This window comes from Ipomoea nil, unplaced genomic scaffold (genome assembly GCF_001879475.1).
Source record: "Ipomoea nil cultivar Tokyo-kokei standard unplaced genomic scaffold, Asagao_1.1 scaffold3314, whole genome shotgun sequence".
In the NCBI taxonomy this organism is placed as follows: domain Eukaryota; kingdom Viridiplantae; phylum Streptophyta; class Magnoliopsida; order Solanales; family Convolvulaceae; genus Ipomoea; species Ipomoea nil.
The window spans coordinates 1,185,992-1,200,462 of NW_017619742.1; the positions used below are offsets into that span (position 1 = coordinate 1,185,992).

A 14,471-nucleotide genomic window follows, 5' to 3' on the forward strand; every position below is an offset into this window, starting at 1 on the left:
GCTTGGCAAGATTCTCAATAAGTCACAATAGGCATTTTAGGCATGTTTTTCTAGCAAAACTTAACAAATAGAGTTCATGCTTCTCAATTTAGAAATCAAATAATAACATGCTCTTCAAACAAATAAACTAAGTCTGGTGTTTCTTATTTCCATTTAACGCACACAAACAACCTCTGTAACATATGTCTTCACAAAATCTAGTACAAATATCTCATTTCTACTCCAAATTCGATGAAATCAAATTCTAAACGTGCGTCATGACGGCCCCGAGTGTCCGAGCCACAAGGGCCTATGAGTCTCGGTCCGAAACAACATGTAGCTGAGCCACAAGGGCCCGGCCACTGCACCACTGCTGCTTGGCGGAGCACTCGACGGAACTTGATGTGTTCTGCCTCCTGGCTCTGCCTTCTCACGGCTCAGGGAAACGGCCCTCTCCAAGGGCCATTCCCTAGGGCCGCCCTTTCACGGGCTAGCCAGCGGCCCCCTCCCAAGGCCGTTGGCTAGGCCCGTGAACAATCTGGTGCACACTGCCTTGTGCACCAGATGATCTTCTTCCACCTGTAAAAATTATTTCAGACAATACAACACTTCCAAAACCTCAAAAACACATCATATATCAACAATAGATCACTTAATAGCTCAAACACATCAATAATCTAGCATCTCTACTCATTTCTACCACAAAATAGACTTCATAGAGTCTAAGAAATAGCTTTGGGAGTCCATGGGTTATACCTTTGCAAATTTCTTCTCTTGGCTGGGATTCCACATTCTTCTCAAGCTAGCTACACCCTCCTTCACCTCCTAAACATCTCAAACAAACCATACAACAACTTACTACTAAGTTCTCAGAGAAAGAAGCTAGAAGGAATAAGATTAGAAGGGGGAAAGATGAATGGATGGAAAAGGATGGTGGAAACCTTACTGTGATTCTTCTTTGTTTGCAGAGTTGAAGGTTGGGAAGCCAAGAATGGAATCAGGAGAGGATGAAAGAGTCTACTATTCTTTATATATGGGTTCAAAATCCTAGGAGGATCTCCCATGATTGGTGAATGGCAAAAGGGTAAAATGACTTGGCTAAAAGATGGAATCAGACAAGTGTTTTTGGATGGCTTGTGGTCCACCATGCTTCATGAACCAAGGGCTAGAATTGATATATAAAGTAGTTTGGGTCTGAAAAGGAATTTTCCAAAAATGTTTTCTAGATAAACACTTAATTTAGGCTTCTCAGTTTTCTCCCGGTTTCACTCAGATAGGTTTCTCAGTTCAAAACTTGGTATGCGAATTACCCGAAAATTTAGGATTTAGGAATTAAAACTTCTCGGTGTTGAATTTATTTAAAAAGTCACTTAAAATAATTTATTCAAACACCGTTCTTGTCGCAAAAAATTTTGTAGGAGTGAAAATTGGCTATTTTGAATTTCTTTAAAACGAAATTTATAAATTTAAAATTTGGGTTGTCACAACCACAGTCCATGTTGTCTTCGGCACGTCCGCAGCGCCTACAACAACCACACCAGCCTCCACACCAATCTCTTTGCCCTCAAGGACCATGTCTGCCCATTTGTCCGACAAACCAGACACATCCATTCGGAAACGGGAGCCCATGCAGTCGGGAAAACCAAACCCTAACACCAAATTGACGTCAAGAACCTCAACGACCACAGCTACGCACAGCCGAGAAGCAAGGCCGATGCTACGAGTAGAATAAAGCCGGAAAACGATGGGGAACCACCAAGAAAGAAGCAAGGAAAACCCTAGCAAGAGGGAGGTATAGAGAGAAGCCCTAGCAAGAGGGAGGGATTTACTTTGTTAGAATAACAAATTATTATTATTAGTATTATTATTATCTAAAATCTAAAAAAACTTATACAGGGCGTTTGGTTGAAGGGAATTTAAATTCCCTTCCCACTTAATTCCCACCTAATTCCAAAGGCCACAAAATTCCCTTGTTTGGTTGAAAGGAATTGCAATTCCCCCATTTTCATGGAATTAAAATCCCATGTCCCCCTCTTGGGATTTTAATTTCTGTGAAAAAAAGATAGTGATGAGTCAAAATTACCCCTTCCCTTTTTAACCTAAAATTAATGTCTAACAACAATAATGGACATTTTTTACTTTATACTACTTATTGGATTGAAATTCCCTTCCCAGTAATCTAAAATTAATGTCTAACAACAACAATGGACATTTTTGACTTTATTGGTTTAAAATTCCTTTATTTCAATAGATATACGCTACATATATTATACTATTATTTTTAACTACCTAACGTCTCTACTGAGGCTCAAACTCACAACCTCCTATATGGAAATCCAACCCGAGGTGCCATCTGAACACAAGGAGCTTGGCATACCTTATTGATATTTAATCATTTACCATATCTAAATTCGTACTTTAATCATACCATAATTATTAACCAAATTATCAACTATACTTTTTATATAATATGAATTCTACAACTATAAATTTTATAAAATTTTTAAAAAATTATTGTAACACCCCGAAATTTTGAAACTTTTAAGACTTATATAATAAATAAAGGTAAATTCTCATTAAATCCCAAAACATAATATAATAGAGTACAGGGTGCTATGCCACACCTGAGCTAGAGAACTCAGGTGCACAGGCTAACTAACTAATATCCTCAATAATGTAAATACATGAGCATGGCACGCAGGCCGAAAGGGAAACTATCTACTCTACGCTCCAAGTCTCTAGCGCGCTCCAGTGTCTACTCCTCTGTGCCTGAAAGCCAAATATATCTGTTCAGCGAGAGATGCTGGTAACCCACTCCAACGCGTTGAAATATAGTATAGATATATATATATATATATATATATATATATATATATATATATATATACAAAAATCATTTCGAAGCAGGAAGATATATACTTAAGAGACACTAGTTTTAAAACGAGGAATAGACTCAGCAAATAGGGATAAGCACATCAGACAACAATAATAACATCATAAGGAATACGCATTTATGGTCACAAGCCACTTCTCAATTCCAATCCACATTATCATCCAATCATCATTCATATCACATAATCATCGATGGCGCCACGGGACCAAGCGCATGCCCCGAACATGAGGGTTAATGCCTATAGCATTAACACGGCCCCGCAGCACCCTACCTCAGTACCGCAGTACGAGGGGAGTTGATCGCAACCAACCCTTGGAGAACCGCTGACGAACTCAACGTCGGACCACGATCCGACACACCGCTGACGCGCCCAGTCGGTGGACCGTGATCCCCTTTACAAGGGGGGACTTACGACCCTACACACCGTTGGTGCGCACAATCGGCGGGCCATAGCGGATCAAGCCCGACACACCGCTGAGCTAAACTCAGTCGGTGGGCAAAGATCCTCAGAGACTACGGTCCTGCATACCGATGTCCCACCACTCGGTGGATCGTAGCCAGTCGTAGCCCTACACACCGCCTGATTACTCAGGTCGGTGGGCTACAACCTTCCTCGGCTTGTTGGCCCCATACCGCCTGGCGCATCCCGGTCGGTGGGTCATATCACCGAGGCCCATGTGGACCTTCAGTCCTATACATAATTCTTATATACCTGACCGGTCTCTACCAGCCTGGTTAACAGTTGGGATGGTTCTCAACCCATTCAACTGCCCGTATAGTGGACCTCAGTCCTATATCACATTAATATCCCTGACCGATCTTAACCGGCCTGGTTAACAGTTGGGATGGTTCTCAGCCCATTCAACTGCCTGTATAGCCCAATTAGTCTTAACCAAGTTGGGGTCATGCATCACGTAACACACAATAGCACATAATGACACATTATTCACATAGGGAAGGGGGAACATATAATTAAGCTTACATGTGATCATTCACACACTAAGAATAGTTCCTAAGGGCTCATATAACTTCCACCTAGGTCCACGGGTTACCAATTCAACTAGCATGCAATTCCTAAGACTCGTTTAACCTACGAATAGTACCCGAAATTCCAAGCTAGACTCAGGCACGACAAACGGGTCCGTTGGGACACCATGGGGGACGAGGAACATCAAACGAGGAAGCCGGGGACTCGGGGTGGGGTGTGGACCAGTGGGTAGCCGGTGGGTGGGGGTCACCCGCCGGCTGCCCGCCGGTGGGCACTGTTCTGGGCAGCGGGTAGCCGGCGGGTAGCCGGCTTACCCGCTGCCGGGCAGCGCCCTTCTGGGCAGCGGGTAGGTGGTGGGTTCCCCCACCCCCACCTACCCCCCACTGACTCTTTTCTCAAATATTCGTCCCGGGGACCTTTGTGGAACCCGAAACCATGCTTAGACACTTTTAAACGCAAATAGCGACATCACGTAAGCAATTAACGGATCAAAAGCAAGAATCATGTAGGACTTATCCTATTATGACTCCTAAATGTAAACAACACCCGAACATGCGAATTCCCTGCCAAATACAAATCGAGAACATCATAATACAAATTCCCAATCCAACCTAGGGCTCTAATCCCACCCAAATCATCAAGAACATATTTAATCTTTAACATCAAGAAAAATATCAAGATTTGTCAAGAATCATCACATCATAATCAAGAACTTCTTCTCAACATTAAGATTATCAAGAAAGCATATAAATCATCTTATCAATCATCAAGAACATAACATAATTATCATAGAAGAGTTCAATCAAGACACAAGAATATAGAGGGAGGCCAAGGAAGGAGATTATAGCGAAGAAAATAGGTTTTGTTGAGACATGGGTTACCTCTTAGCCTTAATTAATTTCCTTGGCTATGAAGGGTCTTTCTTTAAGATTTCTCCTTTCTTGATTTCTCCTAGGGGAATTCTTGGAACTTCTTGTGTGGTGAGAGATTATTTGTGGTGTGACTTCTAGGTGCCTCCTATGTCCTTTTATATATATATATATATATATATATATATATATATATATATATATATATATATATATATATATATATATTTAGGAGTCCTAATTAGGGTCTGAATGGTATGGGTTTACTAATTCTATTCCTTATAGGACTAAAGACTTGTTTTAGGGATGAGGGTCCATGGTCCATGGTCCATGGTGGACCATATTAAGTAATTAAAGAGAATCCTAACCATAATCTGAATAGTAAAGGTATACTTTCTTTATTCCTAATAGATGTGTAGGCCTAGGATTCCTAATTAGGATCTGATTAGTAAAATGTTGACTTTCTTTATTTCTAATAGGCTTATGACTCTAGTTTAGGCAAGGGTCCACGATCCGTGGTGGACCATATTAATTAATTAAAGGGATTTCTAATCAAATTAAATCCTTTTTAATTATTATTAATGGAATTTAATTAAATAATTAATTCGGGTTTAAAGGCCGTAACACGGGGTGTTACAATTATAAAATATGTAAAAAAAATGATAACTATGATTTTAACATTGATAAGTATCTCTTGGACCCATCTACATAATTAAACCAAAAAAAAAAAAAAAAAAAAACATATTCGAATACCACTCATCTACATTATCTCTTGAAATGGATAGATTGTAATTAATTTTCATGCAAATACTTCGTCAAATGTTAAGGTTCATAAGCTCACATCCAAAAAAAAATAAAAATAAAAATAAAATAAAATAAAAAAAAAAAACTTCATAAAAATAAAAGTTCACCACCTAATTAAACATAATAAAATGTTACGTTTTTAAAAAGCTACGTCCAAAAAACATAATAGAAAGGATTCATCACGCTATTACAGAAAGGGAGAGGTCAGATATCAATTTTAGATTAAAAATAAAAGAGATGGGTAATTCTGTTTCGAGGTTTTTTTTTTTTTTTTTTTTTTCTTCCTAAAAATCATGAAATTAAAATAACAAGAGGAGACATGGGATTCTAATTCCATGAAAATGAGGAAATTGAAATTTTGTGGAATTGAAATTCCTCTAACTAAATGAAAAAATTTACTTGCCTTAGCTTCGGAATTAGGTGTGAATGAAATTGTAATAGTTGAAAAATTCATAAATATATAGAAATATGCCTAAATACATACATACAGTACCAGTGGCTTGTGGTCCACTGGTATCGGATTGCTCCCCTATGTGGGAGGTCTAGGTTTCGAGCCTCAGTGTAGGCATAGATTGTATGGGTATCCCCCTTCCTTTGTAATAAAAATACATACATACAGTTAGGGACTATATTAACCACCCATGCAAAATTTTAAAATTAAATTCTTTTTATTTCTAAATGTGATTCCTTAATTATAATTAAATCAATATGAAATATAATTAAGAAAATAAAATTATAAATTAATAAATATCTTTTTATAAATATTTAAAAATCTACTTAAATACATACGTATAATTATTTATTATACAAAATTGAAATTTTGTTTTTTAATTTCTAAATATAATTATCTTATTTATAAGTCTAGCAATATAAATTATAAATAAAAAAATTATATTATAATTTTTTTAGAAATACATATCAATAAATATTATGTACGCATACAATACATTATGCGATTATAAAAGGAAATACGTTCGATTAAAATTTAAATATAGTTATACAAAATTTAAAATCTACATTTTTTATATCTAAATATAATTCCCTTAATTATTATTCATATAGTTGGAATTATAATATATATGAAATACAATTAGGAGTAATCAATTTAATTATGTAAATTTATCTAAATAGGTATATAATTACGGACTATATATATATATATATATATATATATATATATATATATATATATATATATATATATATATAATTAGGTTCTGGTGCAATTAGAGTGCCCATGTGCGGTTGTGCGGTTTAATCTGAACCATTCATCTCGCTTAAATCAACGTCCAGAATTGTCAAAATTTAAAAAAAAAATGCGGTGGCAATTTTGTAATTTTTGCATGTAGGTCAAAATTAAGGTGAGCGGATCTGTGATTAATGTGCGTGGGGTTTGTGCTTAATGTGCGTGAGGTTGTGCTTAATGTGTGTGGGGTTTGTACTTAATGTGCGTGAGGTTGTGCTTAATGTCAATAGTTGTTGAAACTTAAAATCTGTGAGTTAATATATTAAAGTGCGTGGGGTTTGTGCTTAATGTGAGTGAGGTTGTGCTTAATGTGTGTGGGATTTGTACTTAATGTGCGTGAGGTTGTGCTTAATGTCAATAGTTGTTGAAACTTAAAATCTGTGAGTTAATATTTAAAGTGCGTGGGGTTTGTGCTTAATGTGCGTGAGGCTGTGCTTAATGTGTGTGGGGTTTGTACTTAATGTGCGTGAGGTTGTGCAGACGCTATCATTTGTGTAGACGCTAATCATTTGTGTAGACGCTAACATTTGTGTAGACGCTATCATTTGTGTAGGCGCTATCTTCTTCCCGACACGCATTTTTTTTAAATTTTTATTGATTTGAGCCGTTGATCTAAATTTGATCAACAGCTCAGATTTAACTGCACAACCGCACGGGAAGCTATACCCGCACATGAACCCTTCTATATATATATATATATATATATATATATATATATATATATATATATATATATATATATATAATATATAGTGAAAGGTTCGCGTGCGGTGAATGCTTCCCGTGCGGATGTGCGGTGGATTAATGTGCGTGAGATTTGTACTCAATGTGTGTGAGTGTTGTGCTTAATGTGCCTGAGATTTGTACTTAATGTGCGTGAATCTGTAAAATGCAGCAGAAAATATTGATGTCAGCTTCTTCCCCATCCCCAGTAGCCATTTGCCCCCTCCCTGATGATAATGATGCGGAGGCGAGCTATGGTGGTTAAAAATTATGGGAATAATACAACAGAAATCCACACTTAGCTGCTGTGCAAATTTTACTGTGCGTGCGTCATTTATATAAACATTCAACTGCACTGAAGGTAGCTGATAATCTAGAATCCATGGCCAAATTGAAGGAAGAAGTAACAAGAAGCTTGGGCGTTAATGTGCGTGAGTTTCTCTTTCTGCTTCCTTCTGAACTCGTAATTCTGAAATACGCACGCACAATAAGCACAAATCTCACGCACATTAAACACAATACTCAGGCACATTAAGTACAACACCCACGCATATTAACATGACGCACATTAAGTACAAATCTCAGGCACATTGAGTACAAATCTCACGCACATTAAGTATAAACCTCACGCACATTAATCCACCGCACGTCCGCACGGGAAGCAACAAATGCACCTGATCCCTTCCCTATATATATATATATATATATATATATATATATATATATATATATATATATATATATATATATATTTGATATACTCATAATTTCTTTACAAGATAGTATCTATTCTCTACTTTCTCAATCATTCTCGGGGTTCGATCTTGTGACCACCCATTTGGACGGGTAACAGATGTGTTATCACACTAGGCAAATTAGGTACTAAATTAATCATACAAAAATTTAATTTTGATTTTGTATATTAAAAAAATACATATCTGACCAAATATATGTGAAATCTAACTATATTATTATATTGTATATTTTAATATCTTTTAATTTTTTATTTAAATTCATGATAATATAATTTCTTTCGCGTAGGGTAAAACAGTGGTATATTAATATTATAATACTAATTACTCATATTAAATGTAATAAATTTATTATAATAATGCATCATGGTTATGGTTCACCACACTTTTATAAGTTTTATGCTTGAGATGTTTGAAGAGTATATTGCAATAAAGTGTAGCCAAGGAATCGGAGCAGCTGAGATTCCACACTTTTACAGAATCACAAGTGAATTTACAAGTTCTCAAAAAAAAAAAAAAAAAAAAAAAAAAAAAAAAAAAAGTGAATTTACAAAAAAAAAAAAAGTTAATTTCAGCAAAGGTCCTCTGAGTATGCTGATTTTCCACAATTGGTCATCGTCTTTTAATTTAGACAAATTTGACACTTGACTATCAAAATCTTTCCAATGTTGCTCCTTCCGGTAAATAGCTGTTATTTAGACATCAAAATGAGGGGTAAAACTGTCCTTTCATCTGTTGAGTGTCTTCTTCTTCTTCGTTAGCCTCTCTTATACGCCATGTATATGCTGTGATAAATCTCTCCATGCCCTACTCTCAGCTTCTCACACCGAGCTCACCTCCTTCTCTCGCGTTCGTGGCACTTCGACAACCTTCTATCTCAAGAATGTAGGTCCATCTTCGAATCGGCGGTCGAAGATTTGCGTGGCCTCATCAAGCCGCCGACTTCGTTGCCATCGGCTTGGAAATGACCGGAGTTACCAGCGCCTCTGGAGAGATTACGTCCTTCGAGCTTGACTGCTATGACATTTGGTACTTCAAAGTCAAGGACTCCGCCAAGAAGTTTGCCGTCGTTCAGTTTGGAGTTTGCCCCTTCTGATGGGACTCTGTCAAAAACTTCTTTGTTGCTCATCCGTATGTCACTGTGATTTCTACTGCTACCATTCGATTTCTTTTCTTATTCATTGCAGTACATAATGAGTTCATTTGTATTATTCCCTTTTTTTCGTAACCAAAACAAAAGTAAAAACGAAAAATTATTACAATAGAAAAGTAGTAAGTTTTAAAATTAAAATGCTAAGAGTTTATTTTTTTGGTGTAATTTTAATGTATTATTTCACGTCATTTTGATAGGAAGCTAACTGGCAATTTAAACAACATGAATTTTCAAAGAAAGGGGTAATCTTTTCTTTTTAAATTAAGAAAGGATTGGAAAACTTTGCATCATCTCATAAAACCTGAAGGATAGAATATAAAAACATCCTCTATCTAGCAAGATGTGTTAATATAAAGAACTGCAGAATTGGAATGAGTTTTATCAGTATGAGGCTAACGAAGAAGAAGAACACACTCAGTTGAAAGGACAGTTTTACCCCTCACTTTGACGTCTAAATAACAGCCATTTAACGGAAGGATCAACAATGGAAAGATTTTGATAGTCAAGTGTCAAATTTGTCTAAATTAAAAGACGAGAACCAATTGTGAAAAATCACTATAGTCAGAGGACCTTTGCTGGAATTAACTAAAAAAAAAATAAGGTGTGAGAGTGAGAGACGTGCAAGGGCTCTACTACTAGCCTAAGAGGGCTATGGGTTCTAAGACCCTTTTCCCTCTCCTTTTATTTTGTTTTATTTTTTTTTCCAATTTCATTTCATATTGAGTGTACCGTCATAGTTTACACTTTACACCACTGCCTATTTCTCTTCATCCTGATTTTCAGATTCTTTTTAAAGCTCTCTCTGCATTTACTCTTTTGATTCCTTCTTCGCCAATCGCCGCTTCTTGATTGCCGCCTCTCCCAATTATCTTTGTCTCTTTCCTTTTAACATTTCTATATTTCTCTCCTTTTATAGGATATATATATATATATATATATATATATATATATATATATATATATATATATATATATATGATGTAGCATTACGCCATTACCCTTTAGCCTTTCTCCTCTCTCTCTTCTCTCATTTATGTATGTGGGTACCGAAAATTTATTGAAATAAACTCTGTTTTGAAGATTATATTTAACTGGGTTTCTTGAAATTAAGCCACAAAATACTGTGTATATAGGTTACGGGGCCAAAAATGACTGTAGAGCAGAGGAATGATAAGCAAAATGATGAGTTTCCAGTGGGGATGAGAGTGTTGGCTGTGGATGACAACCCAACTTGCCTGATGGTGTTGGAAAATCTGCTTCGGAAATGCCAGTACCATGGTCTGTGTTCTTTCTTCTGTCCCATTTCTTCTGCCACCAATACACATAGATAGATGCTTGTGTCTATATTGATATTAATAATAATTTTTGAAAAGTGTTTAGTCAGACTTTAATTTGTGCGTGTTTGAGTGAATATCTGATTTGTTTTGTTTTTGTTTTTCTTCTTTTCAGATTTGAGTTGTTTTGTTTGGGTTTTCCTTTCTCTATTTATGCATGTAGGAGAGAAACTGTACCTCCAATCAGTGAGTGCCTGTTTTGTTAAAACTATTTAATCACATTGTTGGTTTTATGATTCAGATTATTGATTCAATAGTTTGCTTTAAGTGTTTGAGAAAAAATATAGATTATAGATTGCTCAATGGTAGCCAATAAGCCATTGATTATTCACAATCTTCAATAATAAGCATTACCCCTTTACCAAATGGGATGGGACCTATATTTTATTAGTTTTGGTATAAAGTTTGGATTTTTGTTCTCATCTTGTGACTAGATATATTCACACATCATATGTGGTGACTGCTTCTGTATTGGTCATTAATTCTCTGTTCCTATTTGCAGTCACGGCAACAAACCAGGCCATCCGGGCATTGGAACTATTACGAGAGAACAAAAATGAGTTTGATTTGGTCATTAGTGATGTTGATATGCCAGATATGGATGGTTTCAAGCTGCTAGAGCTTGTAGGGCTGGAGATGGATTTACCTGTCATAAGTGAGTGATAGAACCCTAATTCATGGTGACATTATTATTGAGCATTTTAGTATTTGATTAATTGTTTTCAATTTCTGTGATTCTAGTGCTATCAGCATATGGTGATACCAACCTTGTGATGAAGGGTATCACCCATGGAGCTTGTGATTATTTGCTGAAGCCTGTCCGCATTGAAGAGCTAAAGAACATATGGCAACATGTACTAAGGAGAAAGAAGTTTGAGCAGAAAATTTCTAACAAACCTGATGGTGAACTAGGCAGAGGGTTCAGAGGGATGGGAAAAACTGATCGGAATGGTAAGCCTACCAGGAAAAGGAAGGACCAGAGTGATGACGAAGATGAGGAGCTGGATGAAAACAGTGGGCGAAGTGAGGACCCATCAGCTCAGAAAAAACCCCGTGTTGTTTGGTCTGTAGAATTGCACCAAAAATTTGTTGCTGCAGTTAATTACCTGGGAATTGATAGTAAGTTTTCATCTTTCATCGAAAAATTTGGCAGTTCTTTCAGAGGGATCCTCTGTAATTTCACTTTATTAGTTAGCTTATCATTATTTATGTTCTTATTTGCATTATAGAGGCTGTGCCTAAAAGAATTTTAGAGTTGATGAACGTGGAGAAGCTGACCCGAGAAAATGTGGCAAGTCATCTCCAGGCAAATTCTGTGCCCTCGGAACTTTTTTGATGGACGGCTTTCACTTTTACTAGGCTTACTGTTGCTTTTATATGATTGCAGAAATACAGAATTTTCCTCAAAAGACTTGATTCTGTTGCGTCGCAGCATGCCAACATGGTTTCAGTTTTAGGAAGTGCAGATCCTAGCTACTTAAGAATGGGTTCTCTGAATAATATTGGAAATATCCCTTTTAACCCGCTCAGATCCATCTCATCTGGTTCAGTGCTTACGAGACTGAACAGTCCTTCTGGACTTGGGATGTGTGGGTTTGCCCCTTCTAGCATGATTCAGCTCGCCAATGCACCTAATTCTAGCAGTTCAATCACTAGCGAAATTAACTTTCAGCAGTCCATACAGCCTGGAAACCGAGATATGGATATTCTTGAAGGGATGCCATTGCCATTAGGAACTGATAATCTCGGAGTTACTCATCTTTATCCTTTTTCAAATGGTACGCGAATGCCAGAAAGAAAAATAGATGGAGATGGCAGAAGGAACTTGAATATTGGTGTTTCAGATAACTCTATAATTTTGAGGTCCCGAGGTCAATGCGTTCAAAGGAAAGATTTTCTTGACAATCACTTCCCCGTTATAGCATCTCCCATGAATACTGAGAGATGTAACGACAATTGGCCAACAGCTACTCAATCATCTCTTCTCGAAGCAAATTCTTTTGGTACCGGTGTCTACTCACACCACGCTATGCCCGGGGATTTGGGAAACAACGCTATGTCTTCTAATTTACATAACCCTTTAAACTCGGTGTGTCCTCAAGTACCTGACACTAGAACCGAGATGCAATGCCTGACAACGATAATTGACAATGTTTCTGGAGTGAAGATGAATTTTAGCCCTCGACAAGATTGGGACGACTTTGAACCGGATTCAGCTCATGTTCCAAGCCTCGTATGCAGCTCCTCCGCTAACACATTTCTTCCTCCAGATGGTGGCCAGAGGTTCGATTTCGAGAAACTCCATATATATATAATAATAATAATAATGATGATCTTAGTTCTATGGTGTAAATGAATAGTGTTGTTGGTTCTTTCTCCAGGCAGCAGCAGCAGCAGCATGATGAATTTGAAAACGCGGCTGTAGATATGAAACAAGAATATTTAGAGGAGCAATAGAAGCTGGAATTGCTGGAGAATTGAGTTTCATGTTTGGAAAGGTATGGAAACTATGAAATTTTCTGCTTTCTTTTCTTCACCTATTTACGTGTTGTGGCTCTGAAGTCTTCTTTGATAATAGATTATGGCCCTATTTGGTAAATGACTGTTAGCTGATAACGGTTAGCTGATTGGATTAATTAGAGGGTATAAACCATATAACTAGTTGATGTATAAAAGTATTTCGTAAATTAGCTGTTAGCTGATAGTTGTTTGGTATAATTTCTTTTCTTAAAAAGTTAATTGAAAAAGTTGTTTTGAGCAGCTTTTTGAATTTTAACTTTTTTGAGTTGATTTTTTAACCAAGTCAAATAATTAATAGTGATTAAATAAGTCAAAATTGGCTGATAAGCTAATATTTTACCAAACAGGACCTATATATTTAGAATGTTCATGTAGAGAGGTCTTTTTTGGTTAGACAATAAAGGTGTTCTGAGCAGATTCTAATTGTAAGAGATACTTTTAAGCTTGTACTATACTCCGACGTTTATGTATTACTCCGATCCATATTATAGAAGCATCAGATTAGTTTAAGTTGGATCTGTGATTGATGCAGGAGGATAACATGAGATCCTAAGTTACGTTGGAGTTGAGGAAAGCTAGGGGATATGATCGCGGGATTTTCAGTCAAATAGATGACGGGCAAACTTGTTGGATGGGAGTATGGAGGGCGAACCGGTTAATAAACAATACAAACGTTCCAACTATGAGCTGAATTCTTTAATATATTGAGCCAGTAAAGACTTGTTTAAGGCAGTGATTTAGGAACACTGAGATGAGAAGTTTCTAGTGCGTTCATATGTTAATGCAATAACCAAATGCCTTTGAGTTATTATCTTAAACAACTTGAGAACAAGATTGTCTGTGATATGTGTCTTTTTTTTTTCTTTCTTGCAAATGTCCGGATACTGCAATATATCTGAGATTATATCACCTGGGTTCCCTTGACTATTGTGATTTATTTGTAAAAGTTTCTTCATTAATTTTTTTTGTTTGATTTAGTCCCTTAACTATGAAAACGTTATCTAAAGTAATTCTCGATTAGATTTTATGTTAAATTTTTGTTAGACACATTCTCTTATCCTTTCAGTCCGAGAACTCTGAATTAGTTATTTTATGTTTTATTTTATCTTAAGATTGAAAGAAGTTAAAATCCCCAAATTCATAGGAGGTTCTCTTTGTCCTTCTTCGCACAGGTAATTGAAGGCCTGATAAGTTTCTATTAGCTTTTCCT

At 36.5% G+C, this 14,471-nt stretch overlaps 1 protein-coding gene across 6 annotated transcripts; it reads left to right on the plus strand.

Annotated features, from left to right (window-relative positions):
* The first annotated feature begins 8,672 nt into the window (after positions 1-8,672).
* On the plus strand, positions 8,673-14,183 carry LOC109169336 (two-component response regulator ORR24-like). Of its 6 annotated transcripts, none has more exons than XM_019318215.1 (9): positions 10,037-10,330; positions 10,380-10,446; positions 10,541-10,685; positions 11,244-11,396; positions 11,483-11,860; positions 11,971-12,047; positions 12,129-13,024; positions 13,123-13,239; positions 13,794-14,183. In XM_019318215.1, exons 2-8 carry the CDS (start codon positions 10,441-10,443, stop codon positions 13,196-13,198), a joined length of 1,731 nt encoding a protein of 576 aa, XP_019173760.1. In that variant the 5' UTR covers positions 10,037-10,330; positions 10,380-10,440; the 3' UTR covers positions 13,199-13,239; positions 13,794-14,183. The 6 variants fall into 6 exon arrangements, with proteins under 6 accessions (XP_019173764.1, XP_019173760.1, XP_019173759.1 ...); XM_019318214.1 differs by having other exon boundaries at positions 13,797-14,183; XM_019318216.1 differs by having other exon boundaries at positions 10,039-10,330; positions 12,129-13,025; positions 13,130-13,239; positions 13,797-14,183.
* The last annotated feature ends 288 nt before the right edge of the window (positions 14,184-14,471 follow it).

Coding starts and splice junctions, on each gene's coding strand:
- LOC109169336 (XM_019318215.1), top strand. Junction 11,397..11,482: donor GATGGATTTACCTGTCATAA/GTGAGTGATAGA, acceptor CTGTGATTCTAG/TGCTATCAGCATATGGTGAT. Junction 11,861..11,970: donor TAATTACCTGGGAATTGATA/GTAAGTTTTCAT, acceptor TTTGCATTATAG/AGGCTGTGCCTAAAAGAATT.